Source organism: Cetorhinus maximus, chromosome X (assembly GCF_964194155.1).
Source record: "Cetorhinus maximus chromosome X, sCetMax3.hap1.1, whole genome shotgun sequence".
Classification (NCBI taxonomy): domain Eukaryota; kingdom Metazoa; phylum Chordata; class Chondrichthyes; order Lamniformes; family Cetorhinidae; genus Cetorhinus; species Cetorhinus maximus.
In genome coordinates this window covers 9,746,084-9,765,422 of record NC_135917.1, presented here as the reverse complement: position 1 = coordinate 9,765,422, position 19,339 = coordinate 9,746,084, and the positions used below count along the sequence as shown (strand labels likewise).

Sequence of the window (19,339 nt, the reverse complement as noted above, 5' to 3'; positions counted from 1 at the left end):
AATTCTCAGCCTCCGCCCCACCGCCCCCTCATTGTGAACTGTGAGGTCAGTGGAGGATGGGGGGAGGAGGGGGGCTGAGGGAAGGATGTGAAGGCTAGAGAGGGTGCAGAAAAGGTTTACGAGAACGGTTCCAGGGATGAGGGGCTTCAATTATGTAGAGATTGGAGAAGCTGGGGCTGTTCTCCTTGGAGAAGTGGAGGTTGACAGACTTGACGGAGCTGTTCAAGATCAGGAGGGGTCTGCACAGAGTGGATGGGGGGAAACCGTTCCTGTTGACGGAAGGGCGAGAACCAGAGGACACCAATTTAAGGTGGATGGCGAAAGAACCAAAGGCGACATGAGTAAAAACAGTTTTCTACATGAGTGGTTAAGGTCTGGAATGTGCTGCCTGAGTGTGGTGGAGGCAGATTCAATCGAGGCGCCTTCAAAATGGAATTGGATCATTATCTGAAGAGAAAAAGTTTGTAAATTATGAGAAAAAGGCGGGAAAGTAGGTCTACCTGTGTAGCTCTTACAGAGAGCCAGCACATACATGATGGACCAAATGGCCACCTTCTGTGCTGCAACCATTCTATCTTCCTTCATAGCTTAGTATTAGGTAGCAATTCCGTAAAATATCCACACCCTTTAAGTTGCACTCATTCTTGGGGACAAAAAATCACTTTCAGGATGAAAAAATACATTATTGCTGCTGCAGTCCCACTGCCTTCTAGTAAAGATTACAATTGGAAATGGGACATCCCTATGTGAGAAATCTGACCAATATCCCAGCAGCAATGGGTTGCTAGGATGATGACTCTGGGTGACCAACAACATTGAAAATGCAACTATGGTTCAAACCTTCCTAAATACAAGTTTCTCTTTTAAAGATAAAAAATATTCTCTGCATAAATGACTTCCTGCAAGTCAGAATAACATGACGCGAATAATTTGCAAAGACCATGGAACACTTAACCCTACTGAAATCAGGTACAGCAGCTTCCAGACTCCTTGGGCCAGCTATTTACCTTTCAATTCTCAGCCGCAATGTTGGAATATGTGCTTTAACTCCACTTTAACCTATTCAGGTATCAGTGAGGAGTTTTATTGCTTTAATGAATCCAGCACAATTCAGTGTATCTGCTTCAAATTACATTCTTGAACACAATTTGCAAAGCATAAACGATCCTGCCATGTCCATGAAGGGTTGGAGCCCTGAAGACTGCACACTGATTTTAAAAAAATAATCCCACAGGCTCGGCCTTCATCTCTTCTTGGACTGGGAGGTCCAAGTTGTGAGTGTACAGTAGGCTTTCTGGCTTCAAGAGCTGGTTTCAAAAAAGATTAACCATGTAGTTGAACTTGTCTCTCAGAAAACGTGCTTGGATTCCAGTGGTTGCCAATAAGGGATGACAAATCGCCAACTGGCAACCTCGAGATTATTTAATGTAAAAAGGCAGTGGTTTTAATCTTGGGAAAAATAAATCATTTTTGAGAACATTTTACACAGAAACAGATTTTTTTTAAAAAGTGCCTTGGTGGAAGACAATAAAACTGTGAATGCTGGAAATCTAAAGTGAAAAAAACAACAAACTGCCTCTCACGAAATGTCTCCGACTCCCCAGAGGGATCTTGCACAGGAGGAGGCCATTCAGGCCTTTGGGCCTATTCTGCCATTCAATTAGATTATGGCTGATCTGTACCTCAACTGCATTCTCCTGGTTTTGCTCCATATGCCTTGATACACTGAATCAACAAAATCTATCCATCTCGGTCTTGAAAACTTCAATTGCCTTCCAGCATCAGGAGCCTCTTGGGGGAGGGAGTTCCAGGTTTCCACTACTGTGTGAGTTAAGTGCTTCCTGATTTCACCTAGCTCTCAGTTTTGGATTCCTCCGCCAGAGGAAACAGTTTCTCTGTAGCTACCTTATCAAATCTTAACATTTCAAATGCCTCGATCAGATCAGCTTTCTCTGCCTTCCAGCTAACAGAATGGAAAATCGTTACGGGGCAGGGGGGTATGACTGAATAGGCTGGGGGATCCCCCCAACAAGCCAATCAGCTTCAAATAAAAAAGAGAAACAAAAAATCAATGCCTCAGATGGGCCTGGACAAAAGTTCTATCCCTGAAACAACAATTTGCCTCTCCCCTCCCAGCTTTCTGGTTTGCTGTCTAGTTTCAACATTTCCTGCTTTTACTCTCCCCCACCCCCACTCCCCAAAACCTCTTTAAATGCGTGGATCACAGGCTGAAATGTTGACAGTGCTCTGGCTGCTTTTTTAACACTCAAGCCTATGAAATAAACAGTTGGCAAGCACATCCTGTTACGGTCAGTAAACACTAAAGTCTGCAAGTGAATGGAATGTGATTTTGATAAACTGAGCTTCTATATTTAGCCAAAGTTATGTGTTTGTCCAGAAACAACTAATCCTGGGGTGAGGGGGCACGGGGGAAAGTGGGGGTGGGGAGAGGGAAATCAAACCGTTACAGGACTCTCTCTGGAACTTGTGGTCACATCCAGTCTAGACTGGCTGGGTGAATATCTCCTCTCTCAATGCAAGTCTCCTCACGACGGACTGTATAAGGTGCAAACATGAGGTGGCCTCAAGGTCTCTGAACTTCGGCACATTATAAAACCAACCTTGCACACAACCTCAGACATGGCCAACTCATGGGTGAGTTGAGATCAGAAAAGCGATGACTCACGAGCGCCGTCTGGCACCAGGGCTAAAATGTGCCGTTGGGGAGGCTGCTGCACTCTTCATTAAACCACTGACCCGAAATATCCACACTGCGGGCCACAAGCTCACTGCTGTCTTTTACTGTGAGAAAGGTTCTTCTTTTAAGTTCAGGAACGATCGAAGTCTCACAAAGTCACACATCGGGGGAGACAGTGGCCTAGCAGTAATGTTGCTGGACTACTAATCCAGAGACCCAGACTAATGCTCTGGGGACATGGGTTCAAATCCCACCATGGCAGCTGGTGGAATTTAAATTCAATTAACAAAATCTGGAATTGAAAGCTAGTCTCAGTAATGGTGGTCATAACAACCTTCATCAATTGTTGTTTAAAAAAAAAACCCCATCTGGTTCACTAATGCCCTTTAAGGAAGGAAATCTGCCGTCCCTACCTAGTTTGGCCTACATGTGACTCCAGACCCACAGCAATGTGGTTGACTCTTAACTGCCCTCTGGAATGGCCTAGCCAACCGCTTAGTTCAAGGGCAATTAGGGATGGGCAACAAATGTTGGCCCACATCCCGTGAAAGAATTTTTTTAAAAAATCACCCAAGTTGAAAAAGATGAAGGAAGTCAAGATTAGGGTCAAATGCCAGTTTGGGCTGCCTGCACAAATAAATAGGCTTTATTTTGTGGGGATGGGGCACTTTCTAAGTCTGTCCACTTCAAATAGATTACCACACGATTATCCTAATGAAGCAGATTGCTTGTATTTAGAACAAGAGGCCTCAGCATACATTACCCTGCAGCAACTGAATGGGATACAATACATACCAGATCCAAACTCTGAAGTTTGAAGCCATACACAGCTCCTCTTTTACTGCTATTCATGTAGTTACCAAGTGCCAGAATAATCTAGGAAGAGGGAGGAGAAAGACACATTACTAGGTACATTAGAGAATTGTCGTTTCCATATAAAGTACAGCACCATTAAAAGCAGCTGTGATCTACGAGTGAGCAAAAAGAGTTCACTATTAACACACACACAACCCTTTATGGAACAGGCCAGTGGTATTCATAATACAGGCACTTGTGGCCTATTCCCCTTCACCTGTGGCCCTGGGGGGACCTGCTGCTCCAGTTGCAGCCTATCCAGCTGTAGGATGTTGACGGAGCTGGGGGGTGGGGAGGGGGGCGTCCTTTGTGTCAGTGCTGTCCTTTACCTTTGCCTTCCATTGCCCTTCAGTAAAAAGGTGGCAACTATTAGGAGAGGTTCCACTGAACAAGCAGAACTCATTTCCACAATTGGGGTTCCTTAGACAGCCTTTATTTGCACACAGTCTTGGGTGATACCCCCAGTGCAGTATAGAGGCAGTGCTGCACTTTCAGAAGGGGTGGTGTCTTTCAGATGAGATGTTAAACTGGGGCCCTGTCTGCCCTCTCAGTTGGTCAGACAATAGTGAGACAAGATCCCACGGACAATAGTGAAAGTTGGGGCGTTCTCCCTGGTGGCCTGATCAACATGTATCCAACATTACCAGCAGAGAATTGTTGGGCTAAATGGCCTGTTTCTGTGCTGTGAGTATATATACTCACTAAAACAGATCATCTAGTCATTATCGCTTTTATTTGGGAGCTTGCTGTGCACAAATTGGTTGCCACGTTTCCTACATTACAACAGTTGACCACACTTCAAAAGTATTACATTGGCTGTGAATCATTTCAGAATGTCCCGAGGTCAGGAGAGCCGCTATATGTATGCAAGTTCTTTCTTCCTTCCAGTACTATCTTTTGAGTAGTCCCCAGTTTCCACTCCACAATTGCTCACTACAGTGTGGTTGAAATCCCACCATCTTCACTCGATGTAATGCTGCCAGCACTGTAGCAGAGACAGAACCTTGAAGAGGACATTGACTGGGATTGTGGGCGTCAGGTTAGTTAAGCAACACTGGCACGCACACTCAAACACTAGCAGGTACTTCAGATACCCTTCAGGAGTTGGACGTGATCCCAGTTTAGTCTCCAATCACTGTGGGCAGGCAAGTCAAGTGAATAAAAGTAATAAGCAAAGCTCTGAAACGCAAAGATTGCTGTTTTTCCACGATGTGTAGAACTCGTCATAAAAACAGTCGTTTCAGGATTGATTTGTGGTCTCTTTTTCTGTATACATTTTTACAAATGTTTTCATGAAAATAATTTAACATCTTTTCCCCTACTTCCCACTCCATTCTAATCAGAAGTTGTTTTTTTCACTTCTGAAATAGTTTAAGCTTCTCAAGTTTGTTTTAAAAATTGCTCCCCAAATGTATCTTTTTGGCATACTTTCAGAGCTTCTTTAGTCAGCTTGTAAGTGTACAGATTTATGTAATGCCGTCAGCTGCCTGGGCCCAAAGCTCTGGAATTCTCTCTCTTTCCCTCCTTTGAGACACTCCTTAAAACCGACCTCTTTGCCCAAGCTTTTGGTCACCTGACCTAATATTTCCTTATGCGGCTCGGGGTCAAATTCTGTTTCGTAACCCTCCTGGGGTGCTTCATTCAGCTAAACGCGCGATATAAATGCACGTTGTTTTCAAATGACAGGGTAGAGGAGACTGTTGGGATATCGGAACAAGAGGACACCATTCAGCCTCACAAGCCTGTTCTGCACCATTCAATGAGATCGCAGCTAGTTTGTGACCTAATTCCATATGTCTGACTTTGCCTTATATCCCTTAATACTTTTGGCTAACAAAAACCTAATCATCTCAGATTTAAAATTAACAATTGATCCAGCATCAATTGCCATCTGCAGAAAGAGTTCCAAACTTCTACCAGCCTGTGTGTGGTAGAATTGTTTCCAAATGTCACTCCTGAAAGGTCTTGCTCTACTTTTTTAAGATGATGCTGCCCTAGTCCTAGGATCCCCAAGCAGTGAAAATAGTTGATCTCTAACTCCCCTATCTGTACTACTTAATATCTTGATAACCTTAACCTTCTAAATTCCAGGGAATATAACCCTAGTTTGTGTAACTTCTTCTCAACCGTAATCCTGCATTCCCTTCAAGGTTAATGTCTCCTTTCCAAGATGTGGTGCCCAGGACTGTTCTGCAGCAGAGAAGCTGGATTCAAGCAGTTCTCAAGTCTAGTGACAAGCAGATCAACATACAAGGCTGCACAGTCATTGGGGCTTAAAGTAAGTGTACTGCGATGGTGTTAAATCTGTTTTTACACTGGTATAGTCATGTAAATACAACTACAAAGGGTGCAATTAAACCAGTTCTCCAATTGTGGATGAGATTTCTTTCTAATCCTTTGTCCTGGAGATCAAGAACTTGCTCCCAACCCACCCAGTGTCAGCTGTGGCTCAGTGGATAACACTCCGCCTCTGAGCCAGAAAGTCACGGGTTCAGCACTCACGCCAGAGGCGTCTGTATGGACAATTCAGGGCAACACTGGGGGAAGTGCTGCTTTGTTAGAGTCGCTTAATGAGGCTCTCTCAGATGGGCGCAAAAAACACTATTTTGAAGAGTTTTCCCGACCAATATTTATCCCTTAACTGACCTCGCTAAAACAAATGGCCTGGTCATCATCACATTGCTGTTTGTGGGAGCTTGCCGTGCACAAATTGGCTGTCACATTTCCTACATTATAACGATGACCGCACTTCAAAAAAGTACTTCATTGGGTGCATCGTGCTTTGGGACATCCTGAGGTCATGAAAGGCGCTTACGAAATGCAAGTCTTTCTCTTTAGGCTGGTCAAAACTGTAGTATAAGGGTCTGGCACATATAGGGTTAATGTGTGACTGAGTACAGTACTGCCCACACTGATGTAAGAGAGCACATGACCCACACCTAGGGGTCAGTCTAGTGTTGGACAGAGCCATGTGCACAAGCAAGCATGGAGACAGCTCCTAACTTGATCCCTTTACTGTCTATATGTTACATAGTTATTGTAATTAATAAATACATGCAGGCAACCTACTTAAGACTACAAAAGCTTCATTCAGACCTACTGAATGGTATCCAACACCTGACAACAATAATCTACTATGAGGAAATAGGCAGGAATCACACATGGTAACTGATCTTCAAATGTACCCTTCCCTGCAGAACCGCGTGGCACCAGCACAGCGGAGTCTGGCAACTCGATGTGGGCAAAATCGTTCTGGAGTTTGAATTCATGGATGCTCAGAAATACTGTGCAGATCTCATCTTGATTGGAACCACAATGAAAGCACACTCACCTCCAGCATTCTCTTCAACTTCTGGGAGGTCTTAATAGATGCAGAGGCTGCTATTATTGCATTCAGTTGCTAGAAGAAAACATTTTATAAAAGTATCTTTTAGACAATATATATTGGGATAGACATGTTAATCTCCTATACTAATTGTATAAAGCCCATTGTATAAATATATTAGAACACAATATTTAGGGGATTCAACCAGTTAATTCAGAAGTAAATGCTATGAACAGTTGATGGCCAAAGACATCAAGTGACGAGCCTGAGGTCATCGACATCAGTAATCTGCAGGTGAAGAGAAAGATGGGGTGTGGGGGGCGGGGGGTTAGGAGGGAAAAATTGGATGGAGAATAGGGAGGCAGAGCATGATGGAAGGGAGGAGGATTGAGTTGGAGAACAATGGAGAGGTTTGGGAGATACCTTGTAGAAAAATAAACTGTAGCCATTTTTGTCTAGCTGAAAAATAGACCAGCCACCATCATACAAAGTGGCTGAGTTAACCAATATTCAAAGTCTTAAATGCCGAGGGCAACTGTCTTGGCCGAATGCTGAGCCTGGGTGACTGAGCTTGTGATCTTCCTGGTCCATGAGAGGTCAGGACCACAAAAGTGTGTTTACCAATACTGGGGAGCTTATTCAGAAACATACAGAATTTTGTCAGGGGCGGGGGAGACGACGGCCTGGTGGTATTGTCACTGGGTTAGTAATCCAGAGACCCAGGCTAATGCTCGGGTTTGAATCACAGGTTCAAATCCCATAACAGCAACTGGTGGAATTTAAATTCAATTAATAAATCTATAGCTGAAAGCTAGTCTCAGTAATGGTGACCATGACAACCAGCATCGATTGGCAATTATCATCGAATGTCATAAAAACCCATCTGGTTCACTAATGTCCTTTAGGGGGGTTGTGGGTTCATGTCCCACTCCCGGAAACCAAGAACTGTGATTGTACTCGAAAGAGTTGCAATCTGTGACTGTTGATAACGCGAAAGAATGTCCTTTAGGGAAGGAAATCTGCTGCCCTTACCTGGTCTGGCCTACATGTGACTCCAGACCCACAGCAATGTGGTTGACTATTAGTTGCCCTCGGAACTGGCCTAGCAAGCCACTCAGTTCAAGGGCAATTAGGGATGGGCAACAAATGCTGGCATGTCAACATCCCATGAGAGAATTATTTAAAAGTTGCCCTGATACTTAGCATTTTTTTCTGTCTATTAAACACTGGAAATATGGCTGCCCCTTCCATCCACCCACACTCCCCACATTACCCCTGATTTAAAGATGACGGGAGACCTACCGGATTCAACATCTGAATATTCTCGGAGAAATTCCCAACAAATGTCATGATGGTCATGCGCTGAGACAGGCGCTCAATTTTGCTAAACTGCAGCATGAAGCGGTCCTCGTTGGACAGTTCATCGAGTGGCTTCCGCTCCTTCTCGTACTGCCTCAGAAGCTTCACCTCGTTCTCCAAAGGCAGGAAGCGATTCAGGCACTCCACAAAGTCGAGGGGCAGGGTCTTCAAGTCGTACCTACAAGAGGGCCAAGGCAATGCTTTAGTCCACTAAACCGAACTCAAATCACAAGACAGTCAGCAGAGACTTTACAACTGAAAATTACGCTGAGGTGGAGGGAGGGCAGAGGGGCTTCCCTTTTCATCTACCGTTCAAGCGAGTCATTTCAACAACGTGGCAGAGCACGCACCTTCTGCCCGACTTTATCACGCATTGCAAAATGTTTCTTGGCATGGAGTGGCTGCTTGCTGCTATAGCGCGGAACTCATGTCTTGGCATTTGTTCAGCTTGCGAATGCGGGCAAAATTGGCATTTAAAATCCAGTTCACAACTTTTCTTTTTTTTTTGCAGCGTTCCTGCATCGAGCCGGTGGCAATATTCGTTTGCTGGCTTCCCAAGGGCGCAAGAAGTTACCAACTGTGCCCAGGTGGGAGTTTGGGCCCCTGGGCATGTGGCAGTGCCCCAGGCAAATTGTGAAGGCTTTCGCTCGATCAGTGGGCGTGCACTTGGCTGGTCAGAATTATGCAGAGAAATGCCTACTTCCCAGGAGCGCACACAATGCCTTCATTTTAAATGTGAACCTAGAGTGCCATCATTGTTTGAAGGGAAAGGAAGATTGGCTGCTCGGAGGCTTAGGGCATCCACTGCTGCAAGTTTTGTGCCCCTTGCAAACTACTGCTGAAAATCTGGTACAACAAAGCTCATTAACACAACAAGGAAGACTGTAGGTCCAGTTATTAGTGAATAGATGTTCCATCCATCATTTATACTGTCAGATTCTGCAGTAGGTACATTGGAAAGTGTTAAATTAAGATCCAAAATATTCTGGTTCAATGCATAGCTGTGGCACACTTGCATCACCCTGCGGATTTGGGGCAAGGAGGGGTGGTGGCGCGATGACAGTTCTCTGGCTGCTTGCCTCTCGGCCAAGGACTTGTGCATGCCAGGGTGACCCTGGATTAAGATCATGTGGTGCCCACCAGTCCAGTCCAAGGCTATTGTGATTGGCGGACACTACTGGACATACCACTTGTCAAGAGCCAATTGTCATTTTGTGGCACTGAGAGAAGCCAATAGCACTCTCCAAGTTTGATCAAAATAGGACAAAGACAATCAGCCAACAGACAATTGGGATCTTCACACAGCACTTCAGAAGTCTGGATCGAGTGAAGGGAGCTCCTGCACAGTATAACCCCAAAACTATTTTTGAAATGATTGCTTGGAAGCATGCTGTAAAATGCTGTTCTCCCAAGGGAGAGGAAAGTGCAGAAGGCACAAATCATGGCAACGCTGAAGGCCCAGAATGAGGACAAGGAACAAGCTGTGCAAGTGCGAGGAGGAAGACTGCTGCAGCAGGTACCAACACGTGGTGCTTTCCAAAGAGCCTGGCTGGGAGTTGCTTCAAAATGCCAACACTCCAAACGGGCATGTGTCTTGCCAATCCCAGCTTTGTCTTCTCATAACTCTTAGGCTGGAGCTGCTATTCCCCGGTGCACTCTTACAAGAGACAACTCGATGCAATCCCAAGGAGTTTGAGTTGAGTGTCTTTGAGCTGAAAATTGCTTTTGGTCATTAACGCATGCATAGGACATTCCTTTCACACACATTCCTTTCATTCCATAGGAAATTCTTTTGTTTGTTTCCACAGCGTTGGCAGTAACTCACTCATTGTAAAAAAAGACTTAAATGTCTCCACTACAACAGGGGATATAGATTGAATAGATGAATTGCCCATTGGGTAACATTACCGAGAACGCGTCTGGGCTCTCATTTCTACCATCTCATGTTTAATGAATATCACACTAGTTCCCACCTTGTGTCTCATGTGCATGTGGCGTGAACCATCAATCATACTGCTCCTGATACCCGGATGCCAGGAGTTGGCATGCTGGTGGGCTGCATGGGTCCCCTGCAGATCTGCCGGGACTGCAGTGGCACAGGAACTCCAAGGGGTCTAGCTGTATCTAGCGGCCTGGTTCTGCCTGCCTCCTGGCACATCTGCCCTCACTGCTGCAGAAGCGCTCGATGGCCTAGACTTGGCACCGAGCCAAGAAACTCAATTGGTTCATGCGCGTTCCCACAGAAGGCTCGCTGCTTTACTCTGACCAACGATCCATCAGTCGGTACAGCTTTGGGCATCTACATGGTCTGTGGACCTCAGCATCAAGGTTGTGCAACTGTTTTCCAACTGAGGTGGAACTGGAGTCTGGACCCAAACAGTCACTCTAGGTGTTGAAGCATTCACAAGGGATGGCCCAACTGTGCCGAATAGCTATGCCTATGAGGTCTCCACTGCACACACCACTGGTGCTCTACATGCTTCATGGTAGACTGCAGTGCAGACATTTTGTCCACAAATATGTAGATCTGGGAGATGGGAGCCCTCCACAAGCTTCTCCAGAGGTTGTAGCGCGTGCTCCACCGAAACAAGTGGCTTGTGCGGACAATCCTATTTGGACAATAATGTCTATCTGCAAAGAGACCCTTGGAGCTCAAAATGCTGCAGCAGGGTCAATAACCAAGCAAGAGCTCCATCAAGCTTAATGGTGGGGCCACCTACACTGCCACATTACCTTATAGGAAGGCAAGGAGTGATAAGGCAGTGCCTGCAGAGTTGCAGCATTCCCACCCAGCTCTGTGGACGGAAGGGATGGAAAAAGCAGGTGGAGAAAAACTGCAAAAATGTAACGGACAAATAGAACTTACTTTTTCTTAAATGCTAAGGCAGATTTGAATGTCGCTCATTAGCAGCAAACCACACTGTACCGAAAGTAGTGAAGCATCAGATCGGTGAATGTCAAGCAACGACCATGAAGTGAAAACCAGCAAATGGCCAAGATGGGCAGCTCTGATGTCCAGTGTTATGTACAGAGAAGTGGGGGGATGTGGGGTCTGTGGGGCAGGTGGGGTGCAAATGCATTTACTATCAACAGAGCTAGTTGGCTTTCCCATAGTCTGAACCAGTCAAGCCAGAGGCTTGAGTCACATGTCCACAGGAAACTTTAGTCAGAGATGGGCGAGGGGGGAAGGGAAAGGGAACAGACTCTGCCTCACTAACAATGCCAGCCACAGTAGCCCCATAGCTTCTGGGAAAGGCAGGAAGGAGAATATGAGGCAACAGGAGATGTCGTCCATTTCTCAAGTGGGCAAATCTGGTAAAGGTGAAATCGGAACTACAAAACAAAAGTAGGCCCTCTTTATTTGGCTGGACTGATTTTCACTCATGAATAACCAGTGGGATAGTGACTCAAATTTTACAGCCCCAATATTTTAGTTGCCTTACAATACAGCAGAAACACAGTTACATATTAAGGGGTGGAGTGGGCAGGGCAACTGCAGGATTTGAAGTGGAGCTGGGGGCATAATTCATGGTAGAAATATTTGGAGGGGTTGGACACACCCTTCCCCTCTCCCCATCCCTCCCAATGGTTGTGTCTGTGAGATAAACCGCGAGTCTTAAGTCCTTCCTGACAGACTGGATACAGGCGGAAACCGGGAGCAATTACGCACTGGGGTGGGCGGGAGGGTGGGGGGGCGTAAAAAGGTTGAGCGAAACGATTTATGCAAAATGTACGCAGCTGCCAGCCCACACTTCACACTCAAGTGACACAATCAAAGAGGTCTGAAGGCTTTACAACATACATTTGAATGGCCCTGCAAATCTCTTCAGTTGTCTTGCCAGCCTTGCGCAGCGTAATGGCGAGATTCTTTGCTCGGTTGGCTTCGAGCAGCGTCACTTTACTCAGTGCTTTCTGCGCACTTTTGCTTTTCTGACAGGAGATTTCAATGGAGGGTCCCTGGGCTTTCGTCTTGAAGAGGTCTTCAAATTCATCCATGTCAAGCTCCTACAGCACAAAGTGATTGGATAAATACCTTTATTATTATTTTATACCTGGCGGTATCCCGTGCTCACAGGAATTTTTTTCCCCAAAGTTTGCCTCTCTTTTTAAAACCTTCTCTCTGCCTTGCTGCTTGTGCTCCACTTTTTCTCTTACTCCACCTCTCGCACACTTTCACTGCTCTCCATCTCTCTCGGTTTGACTCTTGATGCCACCCTATGTCTCCTTTTTTCTGCAAGTTACACTCCTTCCCTCCGTTGCATTTGTCCAACGTACATCTGCCACTCTCTCCATCTCCCTCACATGCTTGATGGAGGCGAGTACAGGCATCAGGCAGGGAGACAGAGGCTGTCTGGAAGTTGTAGCATGTGCGGGTGAGGGAGAATGGGGTTGGAGCTGGACTGGGAGCTCGAGAGAGAATAGTGAGCGCGCCTGGGAATGGGGAGGGACAGTTGATGAGATCTGGGTCGGGGAGAGCAGGTGGAGGGGGTCTAGGCTTCAAAGTAGTGAGTGGTGGTAAGGGGCCTTGAGTTTAGCTCTGCTGTTGGCCAATTCCTCTTGGTGTTAGGATAGATGGAGAGTAGCTGTCCTGACTAGCCTGATACTGAGCTGTTGGCACAGGGAAAAGGGGATGGCAGTGGGGGTGGTGAGAGGGGCATGGAACACTAAGTTTGAGGCTGGGAGGGTGTGGTGAGTCCTGAGGTTGCTTAGGCAGCAGGGCCTTAGGCTTGGGATGGGGGGTTGCTGGGCTGAGTAGAGAGGCAAAAACAAGAGACCCCATTAGCACAGGGCTTGAGTGAGGTGGGGGACTAGCAGTGGGACGAGTGGCTCAATGGTGAGCGAGTGTGGGTGGGAAAGCCTGCAGTATCAACATCACTGGACATGAACCAGCATGGCACTACAGAGGTACAGGGAACATGGCATGGATGCAAGAACAGAGTCCGGGACTGAGGAGAGTTGTAGGAGTAAAGCCTCAAGATATGGCAACAGGGTGGTGAAGCAGTGAGGGAGCAGAGGTAGGTGGTCCTTTGTGGCAGAATTGGAAGTTGCGCTGGAGTACTTTAGGTGGGCTTCAGAAAGAAATGAGAAACTTTGCAGGGCGCAAAGCCTGGGCAGAGTGGATGAAGGGCTGATGAAAAAGGAGAATGGACAATGAATATGGTCGCCAAAAACAAGTGGAATGCTATTCTCCACCTGATGGGTCCATGACATTGTGTTAGATGGTTTGCGCAGACCAATTAACAATGTGAGAGGCTCACGATACAACTATAGGCATAAGGGCCTCGATTTTCAAGTGCATGCAGAATCAGAGTGTGTGGGCGGAGGGGCCGAGGCATGGCAGGATGTTGACTCCCGGGCCTCTTAACTATTCTGACCCTTGACTCCCACACGAATCTGGCAGGAATCACTGCCTGGCTTTTTAGATGGGAGCAGGAATCCAGGCAGCAGGAGGCCATCACTAGGGCCAAGCCCTTCGGCTGTCAGATAAGCAAGGGGGTTGTGATCAGGGGCTGGGGAGGTGGAGGGTGGAAGGGTGGGAAAAGGAGGCTCCTGGGCAAGGGAACTCCAAGATAGCCAGGATTCCTCCTGGCCCCACAAGGTAACTTGGAAACTTACCCTGCTGGGCCTCGATCCAGATCCAGTTCCCAGCAGGTTTGGCCTCTTGGGGAAGCCACCATTGCTCCCCAGCTTAGGCCTCGAATTAAACCGGCAGATGGTGCCTTCAGAGTCCAACCTGCCTGTTTAAAAAGGACCCGCCAGCTTGGGGGTGTCCTTTCTGCCTGCAATTTAAAAATACAGTTGGTCATGTCAGAGCAAGGAGGAGTGGGAAAGTCCCCCACTCCATTTTAACTGCCTGCTCCACTGGCCTGGTTTCCACCATCAACTTTGAGGCAGAAAGATATTCTACACAGCCTCTCTCTCTCATGAAGGCACTCCGATCTCTACTGGGCGGAAACTGGAGTCTGTCCTATTTAATGCAGCCAGTATGCCTAGGCCAGGTTGAGCACTGGGCAGATGCAATGTAATGTCTTACCCCAACGTCAACCACAGCCTTGGGGGGAAAAAAGCTCCTGCTCCAGCAGGATGCTTCAAAACACTTCGGACAACTGCATTCTAATTCTTCACCCATTCTGGGGTCCACCTGGCCAAGGCTCTTCAATTTGTAGCATCTTTCTGAATTGGACACAATCTCATCACTGTCTACCCTCCCTTCACACTTGTTCTATAGTTATACTGAATGTTGTGTGCACTTGTGCGGGTCTGCAGTCAACATCCCGCCATTATCGTCGAACCCACACAGAGCTGATCTCAGGCTGTGGAGATTCAGAGCCAGGACTATGCAGCAAGACGGATGGGACAGAAGGTCCACTGTCTGAAATAGTGAAAGAGAACTTAATAAAGACAAAGTTAATCGGGCCACTTACAGTGTTCAATATTATTTGGTGTGGTGGTGGAGGGGGGGGGGGGGGGGGGGAGGTTTTGGTGGTTGGGAAGGTGGGCAGCCGGAGGAGATGAGTCTGCAAGCCTAGCTGTGCCCAGACCTTTACGGAGCTCTTGCAGCCCTGCAGAATGACCCAAGTTGCTTGTTGTGGTCTTGCTTGAAGCAAAGAGGCAAGGGTGAGGGTGGGGGTTTGGGGGTGGGGGGGGGTGCAGTGGGCAAAGAATAATAAATGAGTCACCCAGCTTACCTCTAATATTTTTTCATCATCGATTTCAGTGAAGACTGTCCCATTGATCTGGTTGGGTTTCAGGGCCATCCAGTTAAATACCGGTAAACGGAATTTTGTTTTAATTGGTTTCTTTATCCGGATGGCTGAAAGGAGAAAAGAAAGGATTTTTAGCTCGGGTCACAACACGAAAGATGGAGCACGAGGCATTTTGCACCTCGGAGTCAGGGGTTGCAGCGCTCAAACCCTACTCCAGATATTCACTACAAATGGAGATCCATGCTCCGGTTTGGAATTCCAGGTTTTCCAGTGGGTACTCATGTCTGGTGGGTGTAGGCGGCCTAGAACAGATGGCGTGCAATGTCGCAAAGTTATGATGTTGAAGTGAGGTAAAAGGAGTGATGCTTGGACACTTACACTTAATCTTCTCAACATTCTTTCACCATTTTGAACAAATTTGTTCCATTCCCCCTTAAACTTCCCTGCTCCAGTGAACGTCAGCCAAGTTTTCCAACTCTCATCGCAGCTATAGTCTTGCATGGGTAGTCCTTTTATCGTTTTATTACTCATCTCTCTCAGTATACTGGGGCGGGATTGGGCATTTTATGGGGCAGGATTGGGGAGTCTCTCCCTTTAGAACTTGAAGGTCGTCCATTGCATCTGTGCAGCACGTTCAGTATAGCAAGGTCAGTGAGGGAGAATCACATCGCATAGGCACAGGAGGAGGCCATTTAGCCCCTCGAGCAAGTTCCACAATTCAATGGGATCATGGCCGATCTGCAACCTAACTCCATATTGGCCTTTGCCCTTAATACCTTTGGCTAACAAAAATGATCAATCTCAGATTTAAAATCGACCTAGGATTAACTGCCATTCGTGGAAGAGTTCCAAACTTCTACTACCCTGTGTGTGTAGAAATGGCTCCTAATTTTACTCCCGAAATGTCTGCCTCATGTTTAAGTGATGTCCCCTAGTCCTAAGACACCCCCACCCAGTGGAAGTAGTTTCTCTCTATCTATCAATCTGTTTCCCTTAGTTTTTTCAAAAACTTCAATCAAATCACCTCAACCTTCTCAATTCCAGGGAATACAACCCTAGTTTGTGTCATTAACACAACCCACCTGACTGAACAGAAAATCAGGCAGGATGCATTGCCGATGAGGGATTCCAGCCCTCCAAACTCCACCCCTCCTGCCCGCTGCCCATCCCATATAATAGTCAATGCCCAAACACCCAAAATGCTCACCATGATTAAGTACTGTCAAGTCTTTTAATAGTTTCCTTGCAATTTATCACTTAATGGTGGCTGCAGGTCCACAACCCCAATAACAATTCTCATTTATACAGCACCTTTAATATAGTAAAACATCCCAAGGCGCTACACTGGAACGAATATCAAACAAAGTTTGACACTGAGCCACATAAGGAGATACTGGGACAGGTGATAAACAGCTTGGTCAAAGAGGTCGGTTTTAAGGAGTGTCTTGAAGGAGGAAAGTGAGGTAGAGAGGCAGAGAGGTTTAGGGAAGGAATTCCAGAGCTTGGGGCCCAGGCAGCTGAAGGCGCGGCCGCCAATGGTGGAACAATTAAAATTGGAAACGCTCAAGTGGCCAAAATTAGAGGAGCGCAGCAATCTTGGGATGTGAGGGCTGGAGAAGGTTACAGAGATAGGGAGGGCTGTAGGGGTTGGAGGAGGTTACAGAGATAGGGAGGGTCGAAGGGGCTGGAGGAGGCTACAGAGACTGGGACTGTTGTAGGGGGCTGGAGAAGGTTACAGGGATAGGGAGGGCTGTAGGGGTTGGAGGAGGTTACAGAGATAGGGAGAATCATAGGGGCTGGAGGAGGTTACAGAGATAGGGTGGATTGTAGGGGGCTGGAGGAGCTTACAGAGATAGGGAGGGTTGTAGGGGCTGGAGGAGGTTACAGATAGGGAGGGTTGTAGGGGCTGGAGAATGTTACAGAGATAGGGAGGGTTGTAGGGGCTGGAGAAGGTTACAGAGCTAGGGAGGGCTGTAGGGGTTGGAGGAGGTTACAGAGACAGGGAGGGTCGTAGGGGCTGGAGGAGGTTACAGAGACAGGGACTGTTGTAGGGGGCTGGAGGAGGTTACAGAGATAGGGAGGGGTGTAGGGATTGGAGAAGGTTACAGAGACAGGGACTGTTGTAGGGGGCTGGAGGAGCTTACAGAGATAGGGAGGGCTGTAGGTGCTGGAGGAGGTTACAGAGATAGGGAGGGTTGTAGGGGCTGGAGGTTACAGAGATAGGGAGGGTTATAGGCACTAGAGGTTACAGAGATAGGGACAAGACACAGGTTTTGGAGAGGGAGGGGAGTAAAAAGAAAATTGGAAAATAATAAATAGAATCACCGCTCCAAATGTAGCGTTTCAATCATGTGAAGAATAAAAAGCACTTGCATTGTGTCAAACACAGCAGAAATTAATGTAGAAACTTCTGTTAAAACCACATCTTATATACCCAAGGCCTTTTCATAGATTGCTCTTTGACAAAGGTGGTTCCGGCAAAAAGTCTCATCACAATAGAAAACACATGGACTATTACCTGACAATCCATGACTGAGGATAACCGAGAGAGAACTACCAGGTAATGGGGGAGCTGCAGGTGGTGGTGGTGGTGGTGGTGGCGGGGGGGCTTGACCTGTAGGCAAAGGTAAATGTTATTAAATCCTTCCAATTCATATGTGCCCTGGCAAAACGTACACACATTTTATTTCAAATTGCTTCATATTTATTTTTCTTCAAGCGCAATTTATGTCTCTACATCCCAGCGCACACTTCCTTTCATCTTTGAGCCCAGAGGATGAGACAATTCAGGAAGAGGCTGCTCCAGAGGCACTATCAGTGCCAATTGATGGCGCATCTGCACACCAACAGGCTGGAGATATTTGGGACTGCACAACCATTTAAATTTAAAAAAACGTTGTCCGTGGAGGGCAACCCATAGCCCTTGAGCCAATAATCTGCAGTCAGTCCTGTATTTTTTGATTACTTGGTGTTACGAGTGTGAGAATTCATAAGGTGGTTATGTTTTAAACTGTCTCCTTTAATTCAAGGTAAAATGAAGTAGCTTGGAGAGGGGCATGTGACCTCTTACGAAACCTGTCTGGAGACGGGCCATGTGACCTGGCTGCCGTGGGAATAGGGGGTCCAGGTTGAAACTTATTGAAAGTCAAGTGCCAGTTTTAACTCCTAAACACAAAGGAGAAGGTAGCTGTTCTTGCTGCTTACAGCCTCTCAGAGGCAGTCAGGCAGCGTTTTGAGGAAGATGATGCACAACAGGTGCTGCTAATACCCAGCAGAAGAAACAGGTCTGCTTTTGGGGTAACCACGAAGCAGAGGACTGGTGTGGACACAACCCATGTTTGAGGAAACAAGGACTGTGCAGAGTTAAAGACCACGGAATCACCAGAAGATACCTTGCAACCAGAAGTCCATTAGGTTACGCTTAAAAGGTTGAGTGAAGGGGACGTTATTTAAAAGGACACTGAAAGATTCACCCTGATGAAGCAGGGAGAAGAGATCCTGTTAGGTCCAGGAAGAACTTGGGACTTCAAAGTGAAAACTACAATTCTGCAAGAAATGTGGAATAATATCTGAACGTGGCATGGGGTTTTCGGTTGTAAGTTACTAGGGGATACCTTTTCTGTAGTTTAGTGCATTAGTTGCCTAGTCTATGTTGATCTTAGTGTATTTGTTACAGCAAAAGTCTTAACATGTGAAATCTTGTCATGTGATCCTTTGAGTCAGTCACTGGGGAATTCATCTCTTTTCAAAGGTTGTCAGTCTCAATAGGGATTGTAACACTTGGCCTGAATTTTAGCCTGGTAATTTTACCCAGAATGCACTCCAGGAAGGAGCAGCAATAAGACCCCTGGGTGGTGAAGAAATGTAACCATTCATAGTAAAATGTTGCCATTTTCAATAGGATCAAGAATTCCTTTAAGACACATTTACACAATTGTTAACCTGAGATTAGGCCCAATGTAAACACAATGCCCTACAAAGCACTTGAATCTACCATTCATCGATGGTTTTCAGGAAAGGTCATGGGGGCTGGGAGGTGGGATATGTTCAAGCAGTTGGATCAGGAGGCATGCAAGTTTTTTGCGTGAGGGATTAGATGTACTGCCTGCCAATTCTTGAAGTTGCTGGCAAAACTCCCATTGGCCTGTCTGAGGCAGTGCCATTGGGAGATTTGCCACTGGCACTGGTGATAGAGGAGATTGTAAAGCCAACTCAATGCAGCACCCTCCTGAGTATTTTAGAGTGCTGTGCACAGTTCTGGTCTCCATTTTAGAAAATTAGAAGGCTGAGGGGTGACTTTGCATAGGCTTTGTAAAGTATGACAGGGTTCACTAGAATAGACGTAGAAAAGATGTTTCCACTTGTGGAATGGACCAAAATTAGGGGCTATTAAAT

General features: G+C 46.6%; 1 protein-coding gene across 5 annotated transcripts in view; it reads right to left on the bottom strand.

The window, feature by feature from the left end:
• fmnl3 (formin-like 3) overlaps positions 1–19,339 on the bottom strand; it is a 170,684-nt gene that overhangs the window by 25,560 nt on the left and 125,785 nt on the right. For all 5 annotated transcript variants that reach the window (XR_013574129.1, XM_078534536.1, XM_078534535.1 and 2 more), the window contains 6 exons: positions 17,463–17,558; positions 14,927–15,051; positions 12,040–12,242; positions 8,181–8,415; positions 6,885–6,953; positions 3,494–3,574 (listed from right to left, as the gene is read on the bottom strand). Coding sequence is in view for 4 of the 5 variants with exons in the window: in XM_078534536.1 (XP_078390662.1) it covers positions 3,494–3,574; positions 6,885–6,953; positions 8,181–8,415; positions 12,040–12,242; positions 14,927–15,051; positions 17,463–17,558 (809 nt within the window). In the remaining variant the exon portion in view is untranslated. The remainder of the gene's footprint in view (positions 1–3,493; positions 3,575–6,884; positions 6,954–8,180; positions 8,416–12,039; positions 12,243–14,926; positions 15,052–17,462; positions 17,559–19,339) is intronic.